Genomic DNA, 16027 nt, shown 5'->3' on the forward strand with positions numbered 1-16027 from the left:
ACTCCAGGGATGCCAGTTTTTATTCCCCGGCCGAAGGTCGGATACTTTTCTCACAGGCCTCGTATACATATAAACATATACAGCCATACACACATATAGGGTGGTTATAAAGTCTTGCCTCTGGCTTAGTTTATTTTTTGTTAAACACAAAGCTGCACAGTGGGCTATCTGTTCTGTGCACACTACAAGAACCAAACCCAGAATTTTGATGTTGTAAAGCCCTCAAGCTTACTGCTGAGCCACCAGCAGTACATCCAGTTCAGAGGTGGTATAGTTCAGACATGACAGTGCAGACAGAGTTGAAATTCACAAATGCTGTGAATGATGTTTACATTTCACACAGAAAGCTGGGTAAGAAGCTGGATACCTCAGAAGAAAACTGCCCTTGTGAAGCTCCAACTAGGATATAATGCAGCAGAAGTAATGCCTCTGCGAGTGTTTGTAGGTGTGGCTCTTAGAGCTGTTTTTGAATTTAACATATATATATATTTTACTTAAAATTCTTTTATGGTTATCATAGCTTCTACCAATAATCAACTGAATGAAAAATTATATAAATTATTAACCATAATTGTGAATGTGTTTATATGTCTTGCACCTTGTTCAGAGGGGTGTAGTTCAGACATGATAATGCAGATTGAGTTGAAATTCTCAGAGTACAAATTTCATTATAAAACCTGGAAAACATCATTGTCCAAATTATCATACATACAAGAAACAAAATGCTACAAATCTGTGTATTAAACAGAGCAGAAAATTCTTAGTAACTGACTAATGGTGGAGCACACACACACACACACACACACACACAAAAATGCCAGAATTACAAAAAAGTCCTTTATAAATTGTATTGAAGTACAGAGCTTGTCTTCCAACAATATACCCACAGAATTAACTGATCTTCACTAAACTGAAGATTCCTGAACCTAGTATGTGAAGAACAAGTGTAGTGGTTTGTTATAGGTGGAAGACACAAGACACAATGTGAAGTTAAATAAACACTTTATTTACTGAGCACAAGAAACAGAAGAGTAGTTGATTATTAAGGAGAAGACAAATGTACTGTGCTATGGAATAATAAATCTCTGCTATAAAGACTACATTAAAAATACAACTGAGGATAAGAAAGACAAAATCTTAACCCCTTGATGATGATATTAAGCTAGGATTGATAAGCTTCCATGATTTCCAGCAGGACTATGCAATTCAGAAAACTGACAAAGGACAAACCAGGTTCTCTGACAATCAACCAGAAGGAATATAAAAGTAGAAAATTAAAAAAAAAACATTATGCTTCCTGAAAGAAATTTTACATTCTAAGCTGACACAACTTCTAACTATGGCAGGTATAGCCAAATAAATACCACAAAATGATGGTGTAAAGTGTTGTAGCAGGTTTATACAAATCCTTCAAAAGAATTTGTGTAAAAAACAGTCACAAAAAAATCACATGCTGAAGCATCCACCATCATCACTTTCAAATTCTGAGAGGTGGCAAACCCATCAATTATAAGAACTTCCGAGTGAAAGTATAGAAGCATGTATCATAATATAATAGAAACACCATATCTGCTCTATCCAGTGGATAGATGAAGCTTTTCGACCTATCCCAGGGATCTTCAAATGTAATAGAGGTTGAGACGCTATTTTTTTTATCAGCAAGTTTCTTTGCAACAACCGTTACAGTGTGAACTAGATTAAGTTGGTGAAATGTAATTCTAATCAATATTATACGTTACTACATACCAGAGTTTCGTTAAGGATTTGTTAACACTACCATATTTATTTATTTTAACACCATATTGCTTTAGGACTTTCAAAATCCTGAGAAAAGAAGTCTGAATATCACGTAACAATGAGGCCTCCGTATGTATGATTCCATTAGGATGTAAAGGATAATGTACCAAGAGATTTGTGATACCCAGTACATAGCATACTTGCACTGTAATTGAATGAGGTCATGCCTATAAAGGATTCACTACTTCTTAGCATAAGCACCTTAAAGAAAGTACCTATTCTGTTAATATAAGACACAAGTATAATAATATGCAATGTGAACATGGAAGCTCACATTCAGTAACAACAAACCATACTCTTACCATTTGAAAACTGCAGTTTCAAACAGTTCAAGTTCTCATCACACATTGTCATTCAGAGGAGCTTTATATGGATTTATGTATGGAAAATATTTTGGTCTGCTTTTAGAAATACATAGATTTTTATAGGAGGTGAAGAGATGAAAAAATATAACCGTGTTTATATCTTAAAAACACCACCAAACACAATAATTATTTGTCAGTGGGAATAATTACCACCAATTCCATAAGCAGTTTTTCCCAAAGAGTCAATAATTCTAGATCATTGATCCTGTCCCCAGTTAAGCACATGTTACCCCTAAAACTGCTTCCCCTTTCTTGAAGGAAGCATCTGTAAACAAATAAAAATCAGATGAGGGAAGCTATAAGGAACCCCCGAGTCATGCTGATCTTGTTCCACCATCAATTTAAAGAGAAATAAGAATCTAATTCAAAAGACTGGTGTATCTGCTAATGAAGCATCATGATCCACTGAAGTACACAGAGATGAGTTTGTGTGTGTGTGTGTGTGTGTGTGTTGAGTTCAAAATACAAAACTCAAATTCCCTGAACAAAATGCAAGTAGTGACAAAAGTAGTAATGACATAAAGATGTGTATCTACAATGTCCATTCAGGATTTCCACTAACCTAGCCAAATAATCCCCTTATCTTTTTGCAAATTAAGGAACATTATCTCCCAAACAAAATACAAGTAACAACAAAAACAGGATGAATGAATGCATTGTTCTTTCTAGATTTCTACTACCCTAGATGAATGTCCTCCTTTTATTTTGAAATAAGGAATATTAGAAAACAATCTGGAAGAGTTAACTTTAAAACTGTACACTATGCTCTCATAGCTTCATTAGCCAAAAAATTAAAAAATAATTCTGATACAAGAGATTACCCTGTTAGCTAAATGCCAATGGCTAAATGGAAACAGCTGAAGTAATGAGGATGGTAGACCCATAAACATTCCAAGCCCTCTTCAAAAGCCATCAAAACCCACAAGTCCAAAGAACTACAAAACTTCAAAGATCCATAAACTTTCCAAACCTACCATGCACTGGTCCTTGAACCATAGGAATATGTGAGAAATCACTTACTCATTCCTGAATGGCTTGATCATAACAAGGTAATACAATGGGAAAAAGAGTCTGGAAGAAACTTAGAGTATTCTCTAAGAATATGATATAATCCAGAAAAATCTGATTGATAAAGAAGCATCAGATCAAAAGGCATGGCCTGAACCCCCTTCTCCTAAGAACTATCCAGGATGAAAATATAAATGTTCCAAAGTATGAGAAATTACCATCAAGGAAGGATTTTAATGGAAAAAAAGAACATGTAAAAAGACAGTCTCTAAAAAATGAAGAAACGAGAAAAATACTGAAACCAAGAAGTCTTTTACATCATTAATCTTTGTGGCTGCAATGTTTCAAATCAAAAGCAAAATATAAAGTTTGGAAACAGTTTGTGAAAGAAATTTTATTACAAATGTATAACATTTTCACAAGCATACATACCTGATGATGACATCAGCTTGCCAAAATGTTGTACATTTGTCATAGTTTCTTTCACTCCCCACTCAAGCCATCTCCAAACTTTATTTTCGAAAGAGTGGGTTCCTTTTCATGAAAAGCAAAATATGCCTCTTACAGTGTTACACAAGTCATCTTCGTTACAAAGTCAGCAAAAAACACAAAAATTAAGTTTGAACCAAAAATATTCATCTGAAGGGGAGATAGGGAAAGAAAATAATTATATGTGTATTGCACAAAAAATTAAGTTCAGAGTTCACAGTGAATAAACCCCCAAAAAAATATGAAACTATATAAGCAGGCTATCAAATTTTCTGAAGTTTGAGCACATGATATAAATACAAGAAAATTATACCAGCATCAGAGTACAAACAAATTAAAAACAAGTTGACAAAGCATTAACAAAAACTGTGACCAAAATTAACCCTAGGATAAATACAATGCAACATAGAAATAACAAGCTTCAAAATCTTAACTCTATATATATATGAAGGGTTACAACTATGTGATGCAAAATACAAAAATCTCTTATGAGAATGAGATCTGTAAAATACTAAATATTTCTGAAAGGTGAAATGGTAGAAGAGAAGAGTATAGGGTCTAATTCTTGCAAAAGAGATAACACGGAGAAATAGTAAATGTAAGTTATGGCTATTATTGTTCAATTCAAGTAGTTTTATGCATCTTAGCAAACTATGGTTCAGTAACATAAAAAAGATTTTAGTAGTGAAAAATCATACCTGCAAGGAAACAGTCCTAGACGAGAAGCTATCCAAGCTACAGCAAAAATCAAGAACAAGGAGTCTGTTAGTTGTTTGTGGCCTATGTACTTTGCCATCTTGGTCAACTGTAAGTAAATAAATGATATATATATATATAAATACACACACACACACTGTTTTTAAGTTGAAGAGCACCTCTTTACTGACATCCTTTCGCCACAGTTTGAACAAATATTACACACTGATATATATATATGTACATTTCATATCAACATACTAGAAGACAATGTTGAGCTATACTTTAACAAGAAGTAAAGGCATCATTCAATAAATAGCATGATTTAAGGTGAAAAAGTGTTATCAATTAAACAAGCTAGAAATAATTGAACACCATAGTGTTTTCTGGTCTGGTTAAATTATCCACGCATGAAAGCTAAACTTCTCATAAACACCATGTATTTACAGAAATCTAATCACCTTCTCAGCTAATGGTTTTTTTCTCATGGCCTTCATGATTACCTTACAATACCTAAAAATTGCTATCTATAAACATTAACTTGATGTAATGTGTTTTAATACCACAAACATTGAAATTTTCCTGTCTCCAATAAACAATGACTTCACAAAATAAATTTAAGCTAGTTAGCCACTGACCTATGAAAGTTTCAGTTAATTGTATACCATCTACCAAGAAATTGTAGTTCTACACAATATTACACCAACCTTTAACATAAACGTTTCATGCATATAAAGAAAATCATACTTTCAGGTAATTGAAAACTGTCAAGTATACCTTATACTGTAGAAAACTTTGTATCCTGAATTATGCTAATAAGTGGAATATACAAAGGAATTGAAAACTAATCCTATATCTAAAATATGACTTCATTATAGAGAAAACTTAAAAAAAATTCCTTCTTTACATCAAAAACATATACTTAGTTATTTTAATAAGAGATAATGATACTTCTAAATATTAAGCCTACATTTAACCTATGTATCACATATAGTAAGTTAAAAAATCTGAGAATTCAGTTACAATTCTAGTGTTAGTACATGCAGCTGTGTATAGTTTACATATCACATGTAGTAGGTCAAAAATATAATTTAATTACAATTCTAATGATAATACATGCAGCTGTGTATAACCTACGTATCACATATAATAGGTCAAAAAATATCAATTTAATTACAATTCTAACGTTAGTACATGCAGCTGTGTATAACCTATGTATCACATACAATAGGTTAAAAATATCACAATTTAATTACAATTCTAATGTTAGTACATGCAGCTGTGTATAACCTGCATATCACATATAATAGGCCAAAAATATCACAATTTAATTACAATTCTAATGATAATACATGCAGCTGTGTATAACCTACGTATCACATATAATAGGTCAAAAATATCACAATCTAATTACAGTTCTGATGTTAGAACATTCGCTGATGTTTAACACTAGCAATCTATTCAGTCCAACCACTGTTGAGGAACATTAACCTGCTGGCCCAGTTTAAAATAACCACCAACTGGTTTGCAACAATAAATATCTTAGATTAATGATTTTATAGCAGAACTATGTAATGGAGAATTTTACAGCCTTAACATATACAATCAAATCCAGAGTAAATTAATAGTGATGACATTTATGGATAGATTTAAATTTAAAGACATTCCAATAGGGTAGTGAAAACTTTTGGACATATTTCAGACATGGGAGTGAATTCATATGAAAGATATAAAATACCATGAGTCACACTGTTAAAAACTTTATCTGGAAACCAGTATCTAATGCATTATATCTAATAATGTTGTACATACATTAAATAACAATAGATCTGTTATAGTAATACAAGAGATATTGATGAATAATCAGTTATAATCACCATCTCATTTGTTATTTTACAATAAAACTAGTAATCAAGTAGGATGAAAGATTATACATCATTCAAGGATAGCTACAATATTCTACACAGTTCTTCTGTTAAGACTGCAAGTAATTGTGTGAAAGTATTGTACCAAGTGAAGGCCCTTTATAGATTTATTGTTTAGACTTTTATTCTTTAAAACGATCTGGTCCAAATTATTATAGAGTATAAATCTAAATCTTCTCACCTCAAGAGGAATATCAGCAAAGTCGTGGATTACAAGAACAAGGGTTCCAATACGCCAGAAGTTACAGGCCCAGGAAAAACTCAACAACATGATTGTGATTATATGGTGAATAAACATCTGAAAGAAATCCTGACAACAAAGGAAGTGAAAAATAAGTAATAAGTAGAACATCAGTTTACTAGTTAAATAGTGAGATCTTGATACATAACAACATATGTAATACATTTTTACACCTTACAGAGAAATAACACGATGTTCTTCCCAAACTCACCCTATCATAACACAGTTAAGTATGATGAAAGTTTATTAAAAGTAAATAGTTTTCTGAAAAACTTTTGTGAGAATATTTCTCCTTCAGAAGAGATATCATTAAAACCTGTAGTAAATGAAAATATTTCATCATTTATGGGCTACAATGATAAAAAAAAATTCTTTAAATTATACAAACACACTGATATAACCAAAATATGTTAGGACAATACATCTCGAGAACGGAGGTGTGTTCCACCACTGTGGCACCAATTTTAGAGAAAGTGGCCCCACCTTTGGTATCAATCACAGTCTGATCTCTACTACTAACATTACCAGCAACTGTTTGAACATGTTTGGTGGAACAGACTACTACTGCCCTTATAAAACAGCTCCATTTATAGCACAACTTTAGAGTATGTTCTTTTTGTCATTCAGGCAGCATTCCAAAATGTTCTAGAGGTTTGTTCAGATTTAGATGAGGGTTACAGATGACACAGAGTAAGTTCCAGGTATTATTTGTCTCACATCATAGTTAGACATGATGTGCAATATGGCCTGGGCAATAATCATACCAAAATGTATACTACTTCTCTGTAGAACTTCATTAATACAAGTAGTAAAGCACTGTCCAGAATGTCACAATATGACATGGCACTTTCAACTAGAACAAGTGTAAATTATTCAAAACAGACCTTTTTATAAAGAGCTATGTAAATAAAGCAAGGGGTAAAGAGTTGGAATTTCTGCAGAGGCTTAGATTTTCATACATAATATGTAAAATTTCTTTTATCCACAGTTTATGATCATTAAATCCGTAAGTTAGAATTGAGAAGTTTTCTTAGGAAACGGGGTGTGATGACATTTTGCTATGAGAATATACGAGAGAGTTAAGTGGAATTTGAAGTTTAAGCCAAGTTCTGTTAGAAACTCTCATGCATTCCAAGACATGTATTGGTAAGTGGTGAGAAGTCTTGTCTATACAGGTGGCTTTACACCTACTACATGTATATTTATATACAACCTTTGAGTGTAGGTGTGAAGGTAAAATAGTTTTAGTTACTGACACAAAGTACTCATTTCAAGACAATGTGGAGATTAATCTGGGGTTAGAAATACCCAAGTAGCTTATTGAGTTGGGTTTTAACAATAAGACTGTTTTTAGAGGTAAGGAATAACAAGTGTTAGAGGAAATTTTGAAAATTATTGGATATTATTCATTCAGTGAAGTTCTTTTCTTAGTAAGAAAGTTACTTGTTAAGTTATCAAGTAACGATGAAGGTATTTCATTATGAATGAAAATGTAATCCAAGCAGAGTAAGCCCCATGAAGAAGAGTTAAGACTAAATTTAGTTTAAATAATTATGGCAAAAAAACTTTCAAAGTATGTGTACAAACCAGTAAAAGTTTTCTTTCTGTAAATGGAGGTACTAAATTCCTTGTTTCATTTTTGAGCTTGAACATCAAGGACAGAAAGTTTGTTTTGATTTTCAATTTCACAGTGGAAATAAGAGCATTGAGAGTTTAAGTGGTTAGAATTTGTCAGTATGTTCATGGTTGTGAAAGAGTACAAATGCATCATCTACATACCTTTTGTACAGCATGGGTGTAACATCAGAAGAACACTTGTTCAGCCACATGTGCTCATGATGATAGAGAAAGATATTAGTTAGCGTGGGTCCTAGTGGTGAACCCATCGCAATGCCATGGTCATACAACTGAACATTAAAGACAAAGTGGTTTTCTTTTAAAGCTAGGTTTAATTGTTGTGCAAGTTGCTGTTTGTTTTATCTTATATAATATTTTATAGTTTTCTAACACTATTCATTATATTTATATATTAGTAATTATACTAAAGACCCTTTCATGATTTAGCCCCACAATTATTTACAGTTGGGATAACAGTCATGTGTGAAGCCATCCCAATTTAACACCTAACCCCAACCCATCTATTCAAACCAAACAATGCATTGCAAGATTTATTAATAGACAAGATTATATTTTTCATTGTTTTTCAATACATGAGAGTTGATGCCTTCAATTAAATAGTTATGGACTGTATTCCATTTGAGAAACTTAACAGCATGGATCCCAATGCACACAGTGGATGATAGGGGGATGAAATTCATATTATCAATGCTGCATTCTTTTTAAAGGCTTATGAACTACTTTCTTAATGGCATCTTTACTCTAACTGGCTAGATGTTGGTACTACTGATTTCTGTGAATTCTACACAGCAGTGCATCATGGTAATTACATGCAAATTCAGTGTAGACCATTACTAGTTCAGGGTGTGCTGTCCTAATACTTTTGGAAGGGTATAGTAAATATTTGTATTGAATATATCTATAGCAACTATAAAATATGTATTAGAGAAATTTAACTTACCGAACATTATCTGTGTATATATGTGTATATATATATATATATATACAATAGACGTTAAGTACATATATCCCAAAATTATCAATGCTTTGAAGTGAAGAAATTCATGTCCTTAGCTACTTTATAAAATCTCCAACAGATCTACAAGGGTATATTGCAGGAACTTTATCAAAATTAAAACCTATAATGCAACAATTAATCATAAAACACATACTGAAGTTTTGGAAGAGCATCACAAAGTCAGTCTATTATTAAAAATTACAACACAAACAGTTTTAGAAATGGAGTAAACACCTACAGGTATTTACCTGCTAATCACCAACTTAAGTTACCCAACATAAAATACCTTTACAAAGACATTACCAAAAATAGGTAGGATGGAATTTTCATACATTACTAAAAAATTTAATGTCTAAAAAACAACGCTTTCTCTCACAAGCATTTACTTTGTTTTTCTAGTCATGTGAGTATATTAAATACACTCAAATTTGTTGTACCCATACTACCTCGTAATAACTATTTCAGCAAAATCTATAAAGTATTTTCATTAAGACAGGGTGATCTTTTCATGAAACAACTACAATTATACCTCATTGGATAGAAGTATTAAATATAACAAAGAATTCTGTATGTTTCTGGTAATCTAAACATTTCTATGCCTGAGTAGTAATCTATATACACATATTAGGTAAGGTACAAGCAAGTGATAAAAAAATGAAGTGGTAGAAAGTCTAATAGGATTAAATATTATGGATGTGTTTATTTTAGTTATTTCACTGAAAGCTTCATCTTAAACTCTCCATGCTACATAAAATCTTAGCCAAGACATAATGTACTACTAACTATAAGAAACTTTTTTGCTAACACTACCTATTAAAAAAAATTTAGTTCCACTTACATGGGTGCATACTTACCTTGCGCTTTACATCCATAAATTGAGAGAAAGTAAGTGACCAATAAAACCCCAACTCAATCATGTAGTACCACCAGATGTCATTGGTGACCGACTTGCCAAGAAAACAAAATATGTAACACTGATAAAACTTATATAAAATATGTCTTTGCACGCATGCGTGTGTGTGTATGTAACAGAAACAAAACGTAAACACTGTTGGGGTTAGATCAAATATACAACTACATAGAAACAATGAGTACTTTCCAAGTTGATAGTAACATTTTCTTAACACTGACAGTCATGGAAATTAAAATTAGCTTATCTGAGCGCGTTATTAATTCATCTAATGGTAATATTAACAGCTCCAGGCCCCAAACCATCAGATAAAACATTTCTCAAAGTTTTCCTGGCAGAAGATTACTTTTCAAAATGTATGAAGATTAAACAAAATTCCCCATAACATGTTTTAAAAAAGTTATTTTAAGTATGGTAATAGTCCCACAGAAAAACAAATTGATATTCACCACAAATAGCTTTGATTTGAGTTTGCCACTTTATAAAATAATATTTTCAAGTTTTAACATATCACTATTGTGAAAACAACAGACACATGTAAATAAAGACTACTACAACTGCAGTGTCACTTCAAGATGTTTTTGCATTTTATAATTCATAAGTTGAAGAATTTGAAACCAATATTAACAACTTTTTGATTATTCACTTGACTTGCCTACAACGTTTTGTGATAGTTGGAGATTCGAAACATTCGGAAACTGCCAATGAAATTTGAGCTTCGAAACGTATTATAACAAAACTCATACACAACTAAATAGTTTTCAGTTTCTTATATATTTGATGTACAGATGACTGTAACTACATTGAAGTAAACTAACATGCAATGGTAATATGCAGGACTTTACAACAATACTACACTGATGGTTAGTTTTGAAATATGATAGAATATTTGCATTGTTTTTTTCTTTATGAATAGTTCTTCCACATCATAGAAAATAAATCCCATATAGTAAGCATACTGTGTCATTTTCAATTCTTCATACTTTAGATCATTACGTTAGTATACTGTACACTTTATGCAATTTTTCAACAGTTCAGTAACATTTCCTGTGCGTTTAAGTCACAGACAATTATTTCAATCTCACAGAAGTACTCAAAAATAAATGGATATTACATTTTTCTGTTTAGAATTAGAAATTAACTTAAAAAAAGTTATCATCAAGGAATTTCATAATTTATATATAAAAATAATGCATACCTAAATTCATCTACATTCTAAAAACAAAATTTGTTATTTGTTTTCTAAAATAATAATTAATTACAGCTGTAAAAGTTAACGTATGAGTATCAAGGAAAGGTTGTAAAAAAATTCTAACTGTTTACTAGTGCTGAACAAAGTGGCACACAATATCTGAATCTTCTAACTTTATTGGATGTTATTATCATCTAAACTATGATTGGAAGAATAAGCTCTTGTAACAATACTCTGCCTAACTTCTCAATCTGATATCACTCACACAACACAACCAGTGTGATTTTGTTGTTAAATGAAAGGTTTGTTGTGACACTTTACTATATCACACTACATATAATTTTGGACACATTTTTTGGTATAGCATGGGCTATACATTTTATTTTTAAGAATTCTGAGTAACAGTGAAATAAATTCAATACAAATTACAATAGTTTCCACATATGTTATTTGATAACAGTATTTAAATTATATATAAAAAAAAGACGTTCCAGATCAACTTACATGGTCAGGATAATCATACCAGCAATATTTGGTGTCCCAGAACCACTGTTTCTAAAGTAATAAATATTCAATTCTATTATTATAAATTATAATAAGAATTAAAATAAAGTGCAAAAAAAAGTAAAAAATATAAACCATATTACATAAATCAAACTATCCTACTTAAACAATCCTTAACAGGTTAGTTACAGTAACAGAGTAACAAGTAGAAAGACTACACTTTTTCTTTTCTTTTAACCCTTTTACAATTATTTTTTCAAATTTCAGGTCAATAAAATTGAATGATACATTCCAAATATAGAGCTCCAAATGTCTTCCATCAATGAGGAAAGAAGAATATTCAGAGAGTTCTGATACAACCCCAATTCATCAAAAAGTCATCCATGAATGAGGAAAGAAGAATACTTAATAAGTACTGATACACTCTCAATCAATAAATATGTCATCCATGAATGAGGAAAGAAGAATACTTAATAAGTACTGATACATTCTCAATCAATGAAAAGGTCATCCATGAATGAGGAAAGAAGAATATTTAATAAGTACTGATTCACTCTCAATTCATCAAAATGTCAAGTACAAAATGATCATACTGTGGGATACAGTAATGACATAATTGTTAACTAGTCAATCCTCATACTCTGGATGTATCACATCTATTTGAAGTGCCATCAAACACAAACAGCTATAGCACACCACTCTACAGCTATATAGCAACATGTGTGTGGCCATTTATCTCAAATGTTAGTTATGTTGTTGGAGCATTTATTATATTTTTTAGACTATAAGGATTATTTGCACTGTTACCTTAGCATACAGATTTAAGACTAACCCAAGTCTCCTAAACTGACTAAACATTCCAAAATATTATTGAGATTATGGCCACAAATACTGATAATAGCAAGGGTACCTAACTGATGAGCAAATGCATTCTAATCATTAAAGTTTTTATTTTACGATACCAAATACTCATAGTTAGAGCAGCATATTAACTTCCCTACATTTTAACTAAAGTAATTTCAGTGATAATTTAGCTAGTTTGCTTTCAACAAAAGTTATTGATAATTAGTTTTTTTTAAGATAAAATCAGTAATTAATTTCAAGCAGGATATTTTACTCTAAAACTGAATATATAATGAATGAATTCAAATATTCTGCCTGTTATAGTAACAGCTCAATTATGATAATATTCTTTTGATATACTGTGCAACATACTGTGCAACATACTGACAAATTCATCAGTTATTTGATGACACAGAAAAATGTGTTTAAGAAAATTCCTCATTTGATGAGGGGCATTGCCATATTAAGAAATACATTTTGGGTAGAAATGATCTTCTTCAGTACTTATTTTTCATTCATTTTCTTACTATAATAATCAATCAAAATTGAGTTTTATAGTATGACTGCTTCTATAATTTCTCAATGACAAAGTTTAGTATTTCTTTATGAAAAATTTTATATTTTCTTGCATTATAATAGGGATTATTATTATTATTATTAGAGATGGAAATTACCCAAAGTTTAACTGAATCACTTGCCATCTGAAGTTTTTTTAAAAAAAACTAATAAAATAACAACTACACAGTAACACATGTGCACATTTAACTTTGAATGCACATGTCACATTTTTATATTTCACCTATTCTATGTACATTACTTTGCTCGACTTATAATCCATAGGAGTCATCGTGTTGCTTTCTGTTTAGTTAATTCAAGGAAATGCAATAAATAAACATACCCTAAAGTTAGTGGGAGTTATCATGTTATAATAATTAGTGGATAAAAGTATAACACTTTTAATTTAAAATTGAAATATCCTATAATAAGAAAACAAATATAATAAAATGATAAAAAGACAAAATGAAGGCACTAAATCCAAAAAGAAATTGATATACCTTATTTCAAACTGAAAAAATAAAATATGACTACATATGCACTCACATATATATACTAAGATATAAAATGGTATTTTGAAGGTTTTGCTGAACTCTGAAGAGTGATATTTTTTGTAGCCTTCAGTCAGAAGAACAGAGATTTGACATTTTAATCTTGGCAAATTTAGAAGGAAACCTTTTTAGATCATAGAATTAACAACACAGGAGCCAAGATTCCACTAAGAAAAGTGATTATGCTGCAACAGTAATATAGAAGTTAACCATAATAAAAGGTAAAATAAATCTTAAAAACAACTGAGACAAGGTAAGTTTTACCATTTGCTAAACTGCAGCTACTTGAAAAAGCATTTTTATAGCCATTCTGTTCATATTATTAAATTATAAGAAACAGAACCAGGAAGAATAGGTGAGGTTCATAGGGAACTTATTATATATACACTTTTTATTTTATTTTTTCCTGAATGTTAAGAAAACTTTCAGAGAAAGTCAAGAACCAACCTTGTAACTATTTTGTGCTTGTTATAGTTTTCATGCCATAACTTTTAAATTAGTAAGCAAATTTTTACAAAATTTGGCACATTATCAGTAAACATTACAATGCTTTCATATGCAAAATATCAATTCTTTTTATATTAAGTCTTAAGGTTTGTAAAGCAATGTTTTTCTCATACCTTTTTTTTTTCATATGTTGCCTGTCTAAAATACAAAGTAATTTTCATTTTAAGATAAAAATACTTTGATGCAAAAGAAAATTTTCAAATTTCACATGCAAAATCTTAATACTATCCAGATAGTTATCAAACGTTTTTAAGAAAAAACTTTATATTCTATCTGTTATTTTCAGTAATGAATCTCTGTATACGTTCAGTAAATTTGACTGCTCTCATAACGACCATAAAAAATTAGGAAATAAATATAAATTATGCCTCTTTCATTCTAGAATGACAACAGATTATAACACAAAAACATAAAAGTTTAGACTAAATAGCTTAAATCTCATAACATTGTACATTTATATATATTTATTATTTATCTTATACTGACTTTTCAGCCATGCCTGGCTAACAATACAGAAGTTACAATGACAAGGCACATGTGCACTCATGTTACCGTATCCAATAATATCAAACTGACCTTTAGTCTTTACAAAGTGACCCGTCTTTGCTGTGTTTTAGTAGACTAGTATTTTGTAATTTCAATTATTATACATTATATATGTATACAGATTATTGCTATTTAGAAATAAGTTCTTAAATGTATTTTTCTTAAAACAGAGAATGGTAAATAAAGAAGTAAAGCAAACAATTATCTCTTCTAGTTACGACCTTCGTACTCAGTTGCTGCTTGAAATAGGTTGCTAAGCCTTTTAAAATTTTGCACATGGAGAATATGAAGCAAATGTTTTTTTGGGTCTTATATATATATATATTTGAATAACCAAAAAATCAAATTCTAATAATTTATCAAGCTTAGTAACTAAGATGTATTTTACTCTAAAAAAAAAAATATGAAAATTTGAGCAGACTAAAGACACACCCTACCTCCTTGAAATATTGGTTCAAGAGAAAGAAATGGCATCCAGGTCCATTAAAATGGCTGAGAAAGCCACTAGGGGGACATTCTGAGCTTTTGACTGGTTATTCATTTCATATATAGAAATGTATATAAGGGAGCATTTCCATAAATGGAAAGAGGTGGGTGAGGTGCCACTGTGTTTGATTTATTAAATGAGCAACATCTTAGCAAATAGAAAAGATAAGATGTTCTTATTTTATATTCTAGCTTATCAGTATCAGTAATTCGAGTTTCTAATTTGTAATAAACTATAGACTTAGTATTTTGACATCACAAACATTTAATTTGAACCAGTGCTGCATTCAACATACCATGTGACACATAAAAATCAATGTTTATCTGTGTTTTTAACATAAAATAGAAGTTCAATAAAATTTTGAATGCAAGTCAACAAACGAAATGACATGGCCTTTCACCCCTGACCCGTCTCAAAAGGGGTAATGAAACATTATACCTACATCATATAATGTGTAGAATCCATACAGAAAAGTGGTGCTGTAAAAGGAGAATCTCCATCTAGAAGAAAGAAATAGGAAATGAGCAAATATGCAAATACAATATTCCCACTTACACTAAAATTAGTACAAGCATTACTTATGGTGCCAGTGAAATAAGTAAAATATCTCTTCTGTGTATAATGTAAAATAAAAAAAAAAATATCTATATATATATATATATATATATATATATATATATATGTAGTAGTAACTACTACTACTAGTAAGGTAAAACTAAACATATAGACGAAGTACTAGTATTAATTAACTAAACCTAAACTAATTAAGTTTAACG

General features: G+C 30.7%; 1 protein-coding gene across 2 annotated transcripts in view; it reads right to left on the bottom strand.

Annotated features, from left to right (window-relative positions):
• Nucleotides 1–16027, bottom strand: part of LOC106458468 (ceramide synthase 6-like) — a 40429-nt gene that overhangs the window by 9796 nt on the left and 14606 nt on the right. For both annotated transcript variants that reach the window (XM_022384680.1, XM_022384681.1), the window contains exons 4-8: nucleotides 15694–15751; nucleotides 11763–11813; nucleotides 10011–10103; nucleotides 6462–6590; nucleotides 4358–4464 (exon numbers count right to left, since the gene is read on the bottom strand). In XM_022384680.1, the coding sequence (XP_022240388.1) occupies nucleotides 4358–4464; nucleotides 6462–6590; nucleotides 10011–10103; nucleotides 11763–11813; nucleotides 15694–15751 (438 nt within the window). The remainder of the gene's footprint in view (nucleotides 1–4357; nucleotides 4465–6461; nucleotides 6591–10010; nucleotides 10104–11762; nucleotides 11814–15693; nucleotides 15752–16027) is intronic.

Source organism: Limulus polyphemus, unplaced genomic scaffold (assembly GCF_000517525.1).
Source record: "Limulus polyphemus unplaced genomic scaffold, Limulus_polyphemus-2.1.2 Scaffold467, whole genome shotgun sequence".
Taxonomy (NCBI): Eukaryota; Metazoa; Arthropoda; class Merostomata; order Xiphosura; family Limulidae; genus Limulus; species Limulus polyphemus.